This window comes from Medicago sativa, chromosome 1, assembly GCF_051527215.1.
Source record: "Medicago sativa cultivar Bolivia chromosome 1, Bolivia_mono, whole genome shotgun sequence".
Lineage (NCBI taxonomy): Eukaryota > Viridiplantae > Streptophyta > Magnoliopsida > Fabales > Fabaceae > Medicago > Medicago sativa.
Genome location: NC_140749.1, coordinates 71,707,532 through 71,722,981, shown reverse-complemented (window position 1 = coordinate 71,722,981; position 15,450 = coordinate 71,707,532). Strand labels below are relative to the sequence as shown.

The 15,450-nt window shown below is 34.1% G+C and overlaps 2 protein-coding genes across 5 annotated transcripts; one reads left to right on the top strand and one right to left on the bottom strand.

The window, feature by feature from the left end:
* Positions 1–283: 283 nt before the first annotated feature.
* On the bottom strand, positions 284–7,484 carry LOC146957048 (serine/threonine-protein phosphatase PP1-like). 2 transcript variants are annotated; one of them, XM_085733780.1, is made up of 6 exons: positions 7,275–7,484; positions 6,977–7,153; positions 1,890–2,449; positions 1,348–1,569; positions 735–965; positions 284–619 (listed from the first exon to the last, which is right to left on the bottom strand). In XM_085733780.1, the coding sequence occupies exons 2-5, from the start codon at positions 7,149–7,151 to the stop codon at positions 894–896; spliced, it is 1,029 nt and encodes a 342-aa protein (XP_085589906.1). In that variant the 5' UTR covers positions 7,152–7,153; positions 7,275–7,484; the 3' UTR covers positions 284–619; positions 735–893. The 2 variants fall into 2 exon arrangements, with proteins under 2 accessions (XP_085589906.1, XP_085589912.1); XM_085733786.1 differs by lacking the exon at positions 735–965.
* A 1,901-nt stretch (positions 7,485–9,385) lies between these two features.
* Positions 9,386–14,487, top strand: LOC146957047 (uncharacterized). Of its 3 annotated transcripts, none has more exons than XM_085733562.1 (12): positions 9,386–9,677; positions 9,767–9,833; positions 9,909–10,115; positions 10,203–10,297; positions 10,500–10,594; positions 10,689–11,146; positions 11,918–12,060; positions 12,187–12,284; positions 12,547–12,623; positions 13,053–13,143; positions 13,413–13,547; positions 14,019–14,487. In XM_085733562.1, exons 1-5 carry the CDS (start codon positions 9,603–9,605, stop codon positions 10,563–10,565), a joined length of 510 nt encoding a protein of 169 aa, XP_085589688.1. In that variant the 5' UTR covers positions 9,386–9,602; the 3' UTR covers positions 10,566–10,594; positions 10,689–11,146; positions 11,918–12,060; positions 12,187–12,284; positions 12,547–12,623; positions 13,053–13,143; positions 13,413–13,547; positions 14,019–14,487. The 3 variants fall into 3 exon arrangements, with proteins under 3 accessions (XP_085589688.1, XP_085589683.1, XP_085589695.1); XM_085733557.1 differs by having other exon boundaries at positions 13,994–14,487; XM_085733569.1 differs by having other exon boundaries at positions 10,203–10,335; positions 13,994–14,487.
* Positions 14,488–15,450: the final 963 nt, after the last annotated feature.

Below are 15,450 nucleotides of genomic sequence, written 5' to 3'. Positions count from 1 at the left end.
AAGTTTCTTAGAAGTATTTACGATAAGTATTTACGATGTTGAAATCTGCATTAACAACAGAAATAAAATAAAAATACAAAATAAAAGCAATACGCAGTTTCAATCATATCCTTTCTCAATATAAATCATACGCACCTTCGGTATATATATATTTTACACATGCATCCAAATTATATCACACCATATTAATATTTATGAAGTTTTTTTAAAAACTAAAACAACAAAAATGTCATAATGATGGATTTAATTGAATGCATGTGTGCAAAAAATTGCAATATCAATGTATAACAATTAATCTCATCCTTTATTCTCAACTTCCACCCATATACCAATTGTATGAGCATTTTCATTTAGTTTCAGCAACAGATGCATATATGCCTACGAATGCTTGACCAGGTATTAGTGTACAAAGAAAGCAAGGAAGAGATTATGGGATGTCTAATCTCAAAATACAAATTTGTAACAGTGAAAAACAATGGTCTACATAGTTCATGATGGTGTTTCCCTTTGTTTTTACAATTCCAAAATAACATATGGAACTCGACTTTCCTTCGATGATCAGTTGTGACAGCAACCATTTTCGCCAAAATCAACTTCATACTTTCGTACCAAGGAAGGACTGCAAGGAAGCAGAAAAGGCGGAAACTTAGAAGTATATTTTGCAAATGCATCAATGTGAACAAGTAAAAATATTAAACATGGACAGTAGTGATGCAAACGTGTATATAAATAACCTAGATTAAGTGATTGGTAATGAAATTGCTTAAGAGATCTGCTGTTTAGCACAAACTCTTCATACTGAAAGAAAAAAATGAATGCAACAGTATCTGTATATATGTTGTGAGCATTTGAAACAATTGATTCATCCAATGGCTTTGGCTGCTTCAGAGTTCTCAGAAGAAAATCTCCATGTATGTAGCTTGTTCCATTGCTAAATTCAATGCCCCAAATGCTTTCTTGCACGACTAACACATAAAATCTCAGATCATTCCAATAATCCGAAGTTATGTCAGAAATGGTTGATATGGAAATCACATAAAACTACGCAAGAAAATATTTATCATGAAATAAATCACAGAACAGTAAAGGTATGCTTCAACAAATTAGTTGCCCTATCTCCAAATTCTGCGTTGTTGTGATAAGCCCCTATTTCAATAATTACTTTCTAAAATAAACCAAATTCTAGAAGCATGATCATACACTTGTCAAGTTAAATATATTCTCCATAATACGCAGACAAATCAAGTCCAAGCCAGAAAGAGAGAAAAAAGAATCAAGATGGCATTGCCAACTCACGGTTGATTTTGTGCATGTATTGCATCAGCAAATATTAAACTATCTTCCTACCTTTACACCTGCTGGAGAGTTTCCTGGTTTAGTAGTGGCCGTACTTCCAAAATTGAGCTTTGTTTTTTTATCAGCTGGCTTTAATATTTGGAAAGAGCACATTAGTGTCTCATCAACACTCATCATAGCACCAGCGTTGTCAAACTCCCCACAGTAATTAGGCGCCGAAAATATTGTTACAAGCTGCCGGTTAGCAAAGAACTCATATCCATCCTCCACCACCTGGTCAAAAGATAATAATGCAATTTAAATTTAATAGCACAGCTGACTAAAATGTACAATTCTTCGATCACAATATAGGAATGTACAGAATGAAGCATCATAAACAGCTGATAAATGGACTTGAAAGGAGAAGTTAATCCTCAGTGCATAAATGTGTGTCAAACAGTGATTCTAAGTTTGCATTAATAAAACTATAATGACCCTGAGAGAAAGATTAGGATTGCTTGAAACATATTTCATTTTCATATCACAGAAATGGGGATACAAACTCAACTTTGAATACCCAGCAACATATTGAAAACCAAAGGCAAAAGTTTAACCTGATGAGCACGGCAAATAAGATCCAAATCATGCTTCTGAAGAAACTCTGAGACCTTATCAGCACCAAATGTATATGACACTCCCCTGTCATTCATTCCCCAACCTTGAACTTCTTTGCTAGGGTCTGACCAGAGGAGATCGCAAAGCAAACCTGTATCAGGCACATCAGTCGGCCGCTGTAGGTTTCTAATCTGATCCAAATTATGTAAGTCGGGAGAAAGTCCGCCATGCATGCACAAAATCTTTTCATCAATGAGGGCTGCCACAGGTAGGCAATTGAAGCAATCAGTAAACACCTTCCATATCCTTACATTGAACCTTCTTTTACACTCATCATAAAATCCATATATACGGTTAATAGAAGCACATTCATGGTTTCCCCGCAAAAGAAAAAAATTCTCAGGATACTTTATTTTATATGCTAAGAGAAGGCATATTGTTTCTAAACTTTGCTTCCCTCGATCCACATAATCACCCAAAAACAAGTAGTTGGCCTGAGGAGGTAATCCACCATACTCAAAAAGCCTTAGAAGATCAGAATATTGACCATGTATGTCGCCTGAAAAATCAACAAAAGGATATTCAGAAAATATTCTAAAATAAGATGCTTTTCTATTCTTAAATCCAAATATGATGTGGTAATGATAATAACAAGGACTTCAATAGATGGATTACGTTCATATAAATGGATAAATGGAGTTCTTTGTATTTCATGTGCCAAAACAATGCTGTGCACAAGGATATATCAGATTCAAGCAACCTTTCATATTGATGGGTCCTATTTTACACTTATTTTATCTCTTCTTTATAAATAAGAACTTCTAGCAAAATTACTATCTGAGTTCATTAGTACATACTCTTCACCAAACCCCGTTGGTCTTGATCATAGTTGTCAATAGTAAAAAATAGGCAATAGGAGAGAGCTGTCCCTTTAAATAGGTTACCCAGGTTGACTCAGGTTAGTAACACTCGGATACAAGGTTAGTAGCACTCCACAATGTAACCTTCTATTAGCAATACTTCAAACCATTCCCGAAACTAAATTTTTATAATCAAATTAGTCCTTGAAAAGTTACTTATGAATGTCGAATTAGCCCTCCTATTTGTTAGTTTAAACTCAAAATGATATCCAAAGGGTGCCATGTAATTAAAATGACGGACAATTTACAATTTCAGAGATATTTTTGTCAATTTCATAATTCCAAAGACTAACATGACAACACCTTACAATTTTAGGGCCAAAAGGGAGCTTCACTCGTTAAAGTTTTATCATTTCAAATAATAGCTGCTTACAGAAGTATTGAGTTCATGAATATAAAATTTTCAATCACCAAGTCATCACCCAACTTTGTGCAACCAAAAAAGATATTTCAAAAAGAACAATAATTGCAAAAAGAATAGTAAATCAAAAAAGAATAATTTTAAAAAAAGATAAGGCAATAATTGCAAAAAGAATAGTAAATCAAAAAAGAATAATTTTAAAAAAAGATAAGGAAAGCAATGCCAATACCCTATAATTGATTTTCGTTCTTAACAGATGTCTTTACCATCTAGACTGATTCAACTTTGGAGACATGATTTTTAAGTTTGACTATACGCCTATTTGGTCATTGCTAATTTGCTAGTAAAATATGTCGGGAGAGGGCATTGAAGGTTTCTCTTAGAATTTGAGTTATCTCATCCAATGTGAGGGTTTTAACAACTTCAAACAGATTTTCTTGCTTCTTTCTGTCCTCTACAAAAAACATACAGTCCAAAAACCTAGTTGACCATAGATGCAGAAGATTGCATTTCATGTTTGAAGTTTAAACCTTGGAATCCAAGAGTAACAATACCATCATTTTTCCCAGTTGTTCAATGCCAACCCTGGCTTAACTGGCTAAAGCATAAGACGATATTAAAGAAGTATTGGGCAGACAACCTCAGATCAAATCTATATTATAGAAGAAATAAAATCACGTGTCAAAACAATTTTGCTTAAGGATATCTGACAGTTCTATAATCTCAGATACAACATCGTTGTGTGACAACTGACAATTATAGTCAAGTTTCACATAAGAACATGATAATGCATATTTTGACTCATTCCAGTTTAACAAATATGACCCATTTCAAGGACACTTGAAACAGCTGTTATGCACAACCTTCAATCTCAACAAAACACTACACAGAGAAAGTACTATAAAATTTCAAGCATTCCATTTCAAGGAAAAATTCACTATGTACCAATTTCACACAACTTCTCTCGAAAACTCTGCTTAAGTTCGCTTGAACAATAAAACTCCTAGAAACAAACAGTCTACACTAAGCCCAATATTCAGAAACAGAACCTCCATGTCCATACAGGGCCTGTACCAATTTACTATCACATTTGGGCCTGTGAGGGAGAAAACCGGAACTTAAAAGATAAAGGAGTTGCATAACAGCAGAGAACAAATTATGTTATCCCGTTTAGAAATGCGTTTTACGTCCACATCATAGCATACGAATTTCAATTTCCTAGTTAATAAAACAGATTTTTCCTGTACTGTTAGACATATAATAAGTAAAGGTTTGCAATGCTGGACAACTTCAATGACCTCAACTTTATCTCAAAGATTTCAATTTGCATCTAATGCTATTTTTTCCTTTAAAGTGATAACATTGTTCTTCTCCTGCATTACATTTTAGTGTAAAATAATCACATAGGTGAGAATTCTGAGTCTTAAGCACAATTGATACGACCCATTCTATAATTATTTCATAAAATAAAACAGATAGATCGAAGTGTTTGATTTTAGGAATACTGAATTTAAGGTTTGGCCTTCTATTTCTATTTAATAAGCCTCTCTAGCATCATAAGCCAACCCTTATCCCTCTGTAGCTAAAAAATAACACTGTGAAGACATACGCAAAACATGGTCTAATTAGCCTCAATTCAATGGAAAAGCATAAAAAGAAAAAGGACTGAAATATTTGATAATTTTGACTAAAGGTAGAGAAGGCATGAAGAGGGCGAAAGGCTAGCAAGGTTTCAGCTTTCAATGGAGATGAGAAGTGCTGCCACAAGAGTTGCTGGTCGATTGATTTCACCTTGGGTCATTAGTTGGCAACAAGCTTTGCCTCGTCCATTTAGATAATCTCACATCATTTTTCATCCATATCTTTTTCATCACATAAATCAGCTAAAAAGCCATAGTTTTAATTAAAGGATTTTTAGTTTACCTCTTAATTTACATAAATAAAAGGTCACATCAAGGTGAAAGTATTTGTGGTTGGAAGAAAGTGAGAAATCTCAAATCACACAAATACAATTCATGAGAACTGTGAAAATAATCTGATGCAATTGCAACTTGTGCTTATATAGCACTACAACTAACAACAACCTAGCCACTTCTCTAACTAACTTGTAACCAAGTAAATATCGTTAATACCTTTTATTCTTCTAATAATAGCCCGCAACCCTACAGCTCGCACAAACTCAAGATAAAGGAATCCTTTGGCCTGAGTTTGGATTATATGATACAAAATTCGCCCTGAACTATTTTACTTACTTCTTTTCCTTTTTATACAACTGATTCCAGATCCTTTGAAATCTGGAACTTCATCATACTCCCTCCCACGAAACACAGTGTTAGCACAATACTTGAACTTGATGATAATGCACAGCCCCCAATTGAGACAGAAAACGGCGTCGCAGTTGCTGAGATGGATAAGTAGAGGACAGAGAGTAGTCTTAGGCAGCAACAAAACCGAATTGACAATGAAGCCTCTCTTTACCACCGATTTGAGGCACAGAGAGGAACATCAACATGAGCTTGTGGTTTGGAATGAAGACTCTAAGTCAGCAACAGCAACATGGGCTTAATCACTGCAAAGCTAAAATCTGTGTTGGCGGTGACAACCTCCATGGCTTGGCTCTGCAGTCTTGAGTGCTGAGGGGCAGTTAAAATGAGGGAAGGTCATGGAAGATGATGAGTGATGAACAAGTCAAATAACATAGGAGAGTTATTCCAAACGGATAACTCTTTTCAACCTTACAGAATTTGATCCTTCCTCCATTTCTCTCATCTCGATATTCTTGGAAAGGAGGAAGCTCTAGAGACGGGGATTAGTGAGGGGGACGGAGGCAAAGGTACTGCTGAAGTGAAATAGCCAGCAGTAGCGGTTCTGATGTCAGAGTGGATTCATTCGGCTTGTCCCAGCTTGTTCATTGTAGAAGCCACCCACTTGACATAGGAAGTAAGAAATAGGCTTTCCAACCATGAAAAATCGGTTTAGGCGGGAAGCTATTGTCCGGGCCATCGATAAACACTTGTGTTGTCGTAAGGAAACTCACTGATAAAGGCACAGTGCTGCGTGAAATTTGTGAGCCCCATGGGTGGAGCTTTGATACCCCAAGAGTATGGTTGGAAGAAAGTGTTTGTGTGTGTGTTTGTGAGACAGACAGAGAGAGAGACAGATATCTTAATACCACAATCAAAACTCATTGAAAAATGTGAGAACAATCTGATGCTAATTTGTGCTGATAGAAATGTGATAACTCTTTTGGTTATCTCTGGAAGAAAGAAAAAAAAAACTCGTGTATCAGCTCTGCTTTAGGGTTTGCGTCCGCTTTGCTCCGCCTCCACCACGAAACCCAACATGTTTCTCCCAGTGATGGCAACCGCTACAGACGCTACACCCATCCGGTACACTCCAACGCGTCTGGGGACGGACTACCACTGCTCACAGCCGCTATTGACAACAGAGGTTTATATAACACTAAATTAACAACAACCTAGCAACTTAACAAAGTAACTACTATTAAGTATTAACAACTGTTATTCTCCTGATACAGGGAAAAGGAAAGACAACAAACAAACAAACAAACTCAATTCAAATTCATCTCCAACAAACTTCACTAAGACACTCGCTAATAAGCATACACAACCCATAAATCATGGACTCTAACATGAACACCAAACACGCACAGAATACCAAAATAATACAAGATTAACACCAAGCAAAATGTGTCATATTATAACACAGAACATGGTAACCCATGCTGAAACACGAAACCATGAAACAGAGCAACAAAACAAGAATACTGAGTTGAAAAAATTACCACAAATCTTAATAGGTGCTTCAAGCTCCAATAAATTAGGTTGCTGCAAGAAAATCTCTCTAGCAGTAGAACATAGCTGACGGATCTCCGTCTCCGACAGCTGAACCTGCTTCCCTGGACGGCTACGAACTTCAAGGAGTCGATTGATTATGTCATCCAAAACTGCTTGTTCCATCTCTGCAAAACACAAACAAAAGTCAACGTTGTTGTTTTTCGATGTGAAAATCACGATTATGATAATAATTGAAATTAAGGGTATAAAATCGAAGAAGAGTGGAAGAAGTGGGTGAAGAATTACATGCGAAATGAAAACGACGATGATTGTGACGATGAAGACGAGGAGGAGGAAAACACCGTCGTTTTGAGAGAGGAACGGTGTCGTTTAGAGGTTTACGGAGTCAGAATTTTCGGCATTCGTAGTTTGTTTTGGGTTTCATTTGTTTTTGTTGATGAAGGGAAAGGGATTTCGTTTCAGTGGAATGAAAGGGGGATTTGATTTGATTTGATTTGATTTGATTAGGTCACGGAAGGAAGGAACGCACGTCTCAATATTTCACTTCCATTTTTTTTTTTGTTTATCTTCAGGAAATACAAGATTTTTTTTTGTTCAAATAAGTAAAAAAAATTTTTTTAAGCAAAGGACAATATAATAAAAAGAAAGAAAAAGATACAAAGACTGGGGGCATGATACCTGACCCAGGAATAAGTAAATCGTTCAAATAAGTAAATCGTTTATAGTGTGTTTTTTTTCTTTCGTTTTTGTTTTACAACAAGGTGGAATTTAGCCTGGGACAGTGATGTTTTTTCCCACCATGGAAAAGTAAATGTTAGCCATTAGATCAGGTAGAGAACACAATCTTATTATACATTCTCAACACTAAATTTTTTTATCATTATCTTCTATCACCATCTCTCTCCTTCATACCAACCAACCCACCACCACCGGCACGGCAGCAACAGAGATTTGAGATTTTTTTTTTCATCTCAAATCTTTTACATAAAGAAGCTCTGCCCTTTTCAATTTAAACTCATAAATTGAAACCATTATGATTTGTCCCAAAAAGAAAAGGCTTAAACACACTTTTTACCCTCTAACTTTGCAAAAGTTGCAATTTTGGCCCCCTGTTAAAAAAAATGACAAAAATAACCCCCCATGTCTACCCCTTTTTGCAAAACATCAATTTTGACTTGGTCAATCATATGTGTCACGCCAGCTGTGTATATTTTGAATTAAAAAAATAAAAAAATCCACATATTTATCAATTGAATTAAAAAAACGAAAAAGGAAAAGAAAGAAAGGAAGTTGCACGTGAGAAGAAAAAAAAATGAAAATATGAACACACCCACTACCCATCTCTCTCTCCCTCACCTTCATCTCTCTCACTCTTGAGTGTCTTTCTCATCTTCATCCTTATTCTTCTTCAAACTTATAGAATCATCTTCATAAATTCATCAATTCAAGCAAAACTCATAAATCATATATCTAACACCTTCTAAGGGTGATGAACACTCATCTGATTAGCACCTTCTAAGGGTGATGAACACTCATCTGATTCTGGTTGTTTTTGTTTGCTGATAAAGAGAAAGATAAAGGTTCAGATTTTAACAACATAACTTCATTGTTGCTTCTGCTACTACCCCTACTACCACCATCGTTGTATACATGATTCAATTCACGAAGGTTTTGAGGATTTTGATAAAGAAAAGGGTTACTGTTTATAACATCTATAGCTGAAATGAGTGAAAGATCGCAGAGAGAAGGTAAAGGTGAATAATTAGGGTTAAGGTGAATGATAAGGCAGCGACAGTTCTGAACATATTAAAGTTTGATTTTGGTAAAATTTTGCAGAAATCCCACCCCAAATTTGTGGATCTGGGTTGGTCTAAGTTTATGAAGATTTTAAAAGGAAAAAAAAAATACCGAAACGCAAGGAACAACCAGAACAATGATTGAAACTTGTGAATCTGAATTGGAATCATTGAGATCTGGAAGCGAATTCGAAGTTGGTAATGGTGATGTTGGTGTTGTACAGTTGCAATATTCATAATATTTTTAATTTTAATTTTTTCTTTGTTTTAATCTTAATCTTAATCTTAATCTTAATCTATATATAAAAGTTAACCCATTCCAATTTTGAAGCCCTAATTTTTCCTAAACCCTAATGACTAAAATTCCTGTTTTACCCTAACTAAATCGTTAATTATGAAAACAAAAAGAAAAAGAGCCTCACAGGATAAACATAAAAACGTAATAAAAGGAAATCACGGAAACAAATTGGACGGATAAACATACTAACAATTGAACGGATAAACATCACAACAAGAAAAAACGCAAACAACAAAATAGTTGTTTCCGCTGAGAGTTGTTTCCTATTTTGTTTCCAGACTAAACTATCTCCTTCTATAACAAATAAAGCCGCAAATCAAACAAAATAGTTGCTTCCTATTTTGTTTCCAACCCAAAAATCCTTTCTCTTTCCCAAAACAAACACGCGTTTAACTAATGATCAAAGCTTCTTGCTTTCTTCAAATTCTAACTTTTCTATCTCTCTAGAATTTTCTATCGTCTTCACAAATTAGGGTTTTTGCGAATCTCTTCCAAAAATCAAATCCCAACTGTTCAGCCATGGTTTCCGATTCAATCGCCGCCTTTCCGATTCCTTCCGCCGCTAACACCAAGAACCCTGGCAAAAAGAAGAGGGTAACGATTTTCATTTCGATTCCGATTATATAATTTTTTTTGTTAACCGTTCTAATTCGAACTCACGCATTATCGAATTCTATTTTCAGATCAGTAGGTCCGCGAAATTAAAGCAGTATAAGATTGATGCGCGTCGTGAACAATGGCTATCTCAAGGTATGTGTGATGTGAACATCGATTTTTCTTTTGATCTATTGGTTTCTTAATTTTGTTATCTTTGTGGTTTTTTAGGTGCGGTGAAGAAGAAGGGTTGCAAGGATGGATTGGACGATGGTGTCCACGTGTTGTCGTCACCGGTGGGGAAACAGAGCAAACATGAATTGGAGAAAGTGGAGATGAGGCGTAGAGGTGGAGAGGTTGATGTGTTGATTCATCAAGACAGTGATTTGGAGTCGCCGTCAAACAGTCCTGTCAGTTCTAATAGTAGTGTGTTTTGTGGTAATGATTCCGGGACGAATGTCACAGGTAGTAGCAGTGGTTTTTGTATCGCCGCTGTTGTTTTGATTGATTTTTTCGATTTGATAGGAAAGGAGCTTGAAGAAGCTAGAATTCTTAGTGAAACGGTCGTCGAAGGATTTTTGGGGGAAATTGGAATTCGGCGAAATTGGAATTATTTGAGTGTGAGAATTAGAGCTCTATCTTTCTTTCACTCAATTTAGTACGTTTGCAAATTTCTTCTACCACGTTATCTTTTTTAAACATGTTCTCTTTCTCTCAATTGAATCTTGAATTCCTGTTTTAGGTCATAATTTAGTGTTAATTTCATGGCAAATGTTAGTTTAAGCACTGTAGTACTAACCTAATGAGGTGGATGGATTGCAGAGATTCACTGGATTCTCTAGGGCTGGTTCGATATTGCTGCAGGCGCATGCTTATGACCCATGTTGAACTTATTGATAAGCTACTGAATTACAATCGTAATTTCCAATCCCTATATTTTCTTTGCATGTGTGTGTGTCAATTTTCTGGTATCATTGGGTTTGTAATCATCATACATTCATTTGGTTGCAGCTCTGGAAAAGCATGATGTCAAATAAGAATTCTTAATTAAGGACCTAAAGATGGCCAAGATCTTTCAGTTGCGCTGCAAGTCCTGTAGCCATATGTTGATGGTTTTTTTTGGTCCTTTTCCTTCTTTAAATTGTGTTATAACAATCAGTTTTAGTTTCTGTTCTGGATCAAAGGGGAATAGTTTTACGTTGTTGGGATTAAATTGTGTTTGGGATTAAATTGTGTTATAACAAGCAGTTTTAGTTTCTGTTCTTTAAATAATGTAGCAGTTTTTGTTGTTGCTGATCAAAGGGGAATCGTTTTAGTTTTAGTTTTACGTTTCAAATATCAATTATTTTTATTTTAATAATATGTTGGTTTTGCTTTTGGTTGTTCTTCAATGGGCGAGTCCTCTGTTGATGCTTGAATGGTTGTGTTCTTTCACTCCTTATTTGGGGTCTTTCCTTATCTATTATCAAGTAAGTTTTTTATTTGTCTATCCTTTAGTTTCTTGAAACTAATGTGGAATTCATTTTTAAGTTTTGTTGTAGTACAGACTCATATATACATTTACGTGTCTAGGGATTTCATGTCCAACCAACAACTATATATAGTTTCATATGCTAAAAATGATAACAAGTAATATGGGCATCTTAAGCTTTGAATAGAGACAAGTAATTAATATTTCAGATTACTAATAATTATGCAGATTGATTTAATAGCCGAGATGATGTATAATTTCTAACATCATAATTTCTAGCATGAGATAATGTATTTTTTGGGTGTGTTTGTTCATATGTTTAACTCTGTATTTCCCTTCTTTTTTTTTGTTACTTATGGTGGTTGTTAATTAAGGTTTTTGTTCTAATCATGGCAAATAATTTGAGTTCAGTGTTTCAAAGTGAGCTTGAAATTCTAATAGAAAGAGGCTATGAGAGCAATACAACTCACTTGCTTTTTGAATTTTCCTAGAGTTTGGTGTTCTATGTTAAAAAAATTTAAAACCACTACCATATGATGAAGCAAGAGTTTTAGAATCAAGTGTTGTTTGACATGAAGATGTCTTTGTAATCGAAGACGTCTTACTTGATGCCACTGCGTTTATTGTTATGTTAGATTACTTTAACATATTCTATGATTAATTATTTCCTTATATTTTTTATAGTTAAATCTGCAATTTGTTTTGATGATTCCAAAACATCATGTTTACTCCTATGCACAATAAGAATTTCACTAATTGAATTTGGTAGATAATTATCAACGGCAATTATAATAGATCCCTCCTTCTCTCAGTACCCCAAAGTTTAACTGCAAACAATGGGTGAGAGAACAACTTGCAGCAGCACTAGCCATCAAGAACTGAGAGATAGCTAGATGACACTGATTCCACCATGTATTCTCATATTCTTCTCACTATCTTATTTTTGCTCATCTTTCTTTCTCTCCTCCTTTTAACGTTACTTCTTTTTATTCTCATGGTTTTTCTGCGATTGTTGATCTTTCCTTTTCATTGTTTCAGCCCTTCTAAAGCAACAAGGTATTCTAGATTTTTAGATTTTGAATCCCTTTTCGAATCGTTGACAACTTGCTCGCAATGGTGGGGCAGAGCTCACAGTGGTATGACAATGTCTTTTACTATAATTTGTTTTTTTCTTTGTTTGATATTTTCTGAAAGCATTCTTCATATAAACTTTAGGCCTTGACAAAAAATGTATGTCACATTTGAATCTTAAAGCAGCCTGTAACTTAAAAAGTTATTTAGCATTATCTTTTATGCTGAGAATGTGTCTTGGCAGGTGTTGTTATTTATCTCATTTTCAAATTGTTATATCGGTATTTGAATTAAGAAGACTTAAGTTTATATTTTGGGATATGACAGTTGGAGGACCATTTCAACAATTTTGGAATGGGCATTTGTAGATATGTTGAAGGTCAACATGAAATAAGGATTTTCAGGTATGAATTGTAAGTAGATAAAATATTGTGAATGCAATGAACTACTTGAAATGCGTACAATCAAAGAAACTTAAAGATTATTACTCTTCTTTTGATACATGTCGAAATTTTATCAACAATGTGAAATTAAATTTGTTTATTGCTGTCAAATATATGAAGATCATCTAATATTAATAGAGAAAAATATGTAATAATAATGAAATTATTGAATATCAATATTAGTAAGTTTCGACTGTTGGAAACTTTGAGACATTTAAACTTATGTCCATTCCATGATCATTGATTGTTGACAACAACATGAGAAACATTGAAACTCTTCTGTCGTATCACTGCCTAACTGGTAAACATATGAACACATATTCCTTTAATGTAATTATTTTTTTGTTGCCGTTTATACATAACAAAAATTTCACTTTCGTTCTTTGATAGGTCCTCTACTCAAAAAACCAGTTTCAGAATATGACAAGGCAATCAACAACCTACAAGTGAAGTATACATCGTCGAGCACTACTTCGAAACTGTGAGTATACTTTCCTTTTCATTGTAATGTATAATATTTATAATGTTGTTTCTAAAATTATAAACAGATAGTTGTTGTGCAAGTTTGTTCTTTGCTGTCTATACCAATTTTGCATACTTTGGTTGAATTTCATATATATCAATTTTGCAGATTTTGAATTTTCAAGTGGTTGGTTGCTTTGGTGCATGAATTCTACCCTAATTGTTTAAAATAGTATTTTGGTGCATGTTGACTGTAGCTTACATGGACTACACCACATTTGTTGACAGGGGAAAATAGTCTAATATACTAAATAAAGTTGATGAAACCATATCTATTCCATTTTTTTGGTGAAGAATGTCTTAGTACACAAATAGAGTGCAATGAGAATGGTGAATAGTCAGATGTTCCCGATAACGATTATGGTATGCCTTGCCACATGTCTTTCATTTTTATTTAATTAGGCATGACCTGTTAATGTGATTATATGGTATAAACGGATTTAAAAGAGATTTGTTATCAACTTAAATTTGAAGAATGCATTGATATTAATGTCAACCTATATTCCACAGATGGTTATGAATCTTCTGAATTGCCATCGGATGAACCTAATTGATCCAAATGCAGCTCTAATTGAACCAAATGAACCTCCCAAAATGTAATTTTTAAGCTCTATGTATGTCTCCTTACGTGGACTGTTTTTAATTCTGAAAAGTAAATTGTGCCTATAAATTAATATTTTCTCAAAATAAGAACCTTTAGAATCTAAAAGATTTTTTAATTTAAAATCTGAAGTTATTTTTTTCAAAATAAATCATCAGTAGAGTACTTTTACAAATTATTCATGTTCACTTTTGTATGAATTTTATAGGATCATTGACCTCTTTGATTAACAGAGACGTGAGCTTGCATGGAAGAAGTTTATTATAATGTGCTATCAACCACATTGGTGTGCAAGCAAACTATTGGAACTTCCTAACATTGTTTATCACGCAGACATATGAATAACATGCTAAACTAAGTAACCATGGTATTTTTTTCCCAACATGTATCATTGCGTTAGGATAGATTTTTCTTCTCTGTCGCATAGGATACCACAAAATCTCCACAACTTCAAGCATGGAGGCAAGATTAGTAACTTCTGATGTATTCATTTGGTATATGTATAGTTGTGCATGAGTCCTTAATTTAAAAAGGGACAATTGTCGCATAGGATACCACAAAATCTCCACAATTTCAAGCATGGAGGCAACAGTAGTAACTTTTGATGTATTCATATGAATGTACGTTATCATTTTACTTTTGTCTACTATTTTGCTTTTGTAGTATTGTTGTTATTGCATTTTGGTACTATTTTTATGTCGACGGACGTTGGATTTTCTTTTCTTCAATAAACTATGTAATTAAATTTATATGTTATGTCACCGTAACAGGGTCGATGTCGTGGAAATTGTTTAATATGGTGCATTACAAAGGTTTCTGTCAATTAATTTTATGAATTGAATTATACTATTTTTTCGATTCAAGTAAAATGTTTACTTTCACATTTGCGCTATATTTTTTCTTTCGTATGACCCGTGCGTTAGCACGGGTCAATGGTATAGTATATATAAATGTTAGAGAGTCTGACCTAACCCTAATACCGCCCTTTTTGGCGGGTCTGAATATTTTTTATGAAAAAAAAGGTGTTTTTCAAGGATTTGAACCGGGTACCTCTTGGCTACACTTTACAACTCTCCCCACTAAGTCACTTCCTTTTTGATTGAAATATTGTTGCTTCCAAAATTGATATACCAGAGTACTAAAACATTTTTTTAAAGATGCAAACGCCCTAGCGGTTCCTTTTCTGATAACAATTTCTTTCCATTTTTAATGGTTCCTTTATTGATGACAGTATTTATTATTATTATTATTATTATTATTATTATTATTATTATTTTTGTTGTTGTTATTATTTTCTGTCGTTTACCACATAAAAGTTCCTTTTCATATTTCTTCTTATTTCAGTTACCACATAAAAGTTCATTTTCCTTTTCATTTTTATAGAATTAACGGCCCTTGCGGTTAGGATCAGTTTCTTGGTGTATGCTTACTACGTGTTACGATATTAAAGTTGTATTTTTAAAATTGTTGATAATTTGACTGATTCCGATGATAATTTTGTCAGCCTCTTTGTTTCTCATATATTATTACTTGAAGTTATTTATTCTGACTTTTTATTTGCAAAAATCACTACACTAGATTATAACATTACTTTGATTTCTCCCTCTGACTTTTCAAAAATGTTTACTATTTTCAATTTGTTTATTTTAGTTGCTCTTTTAACAT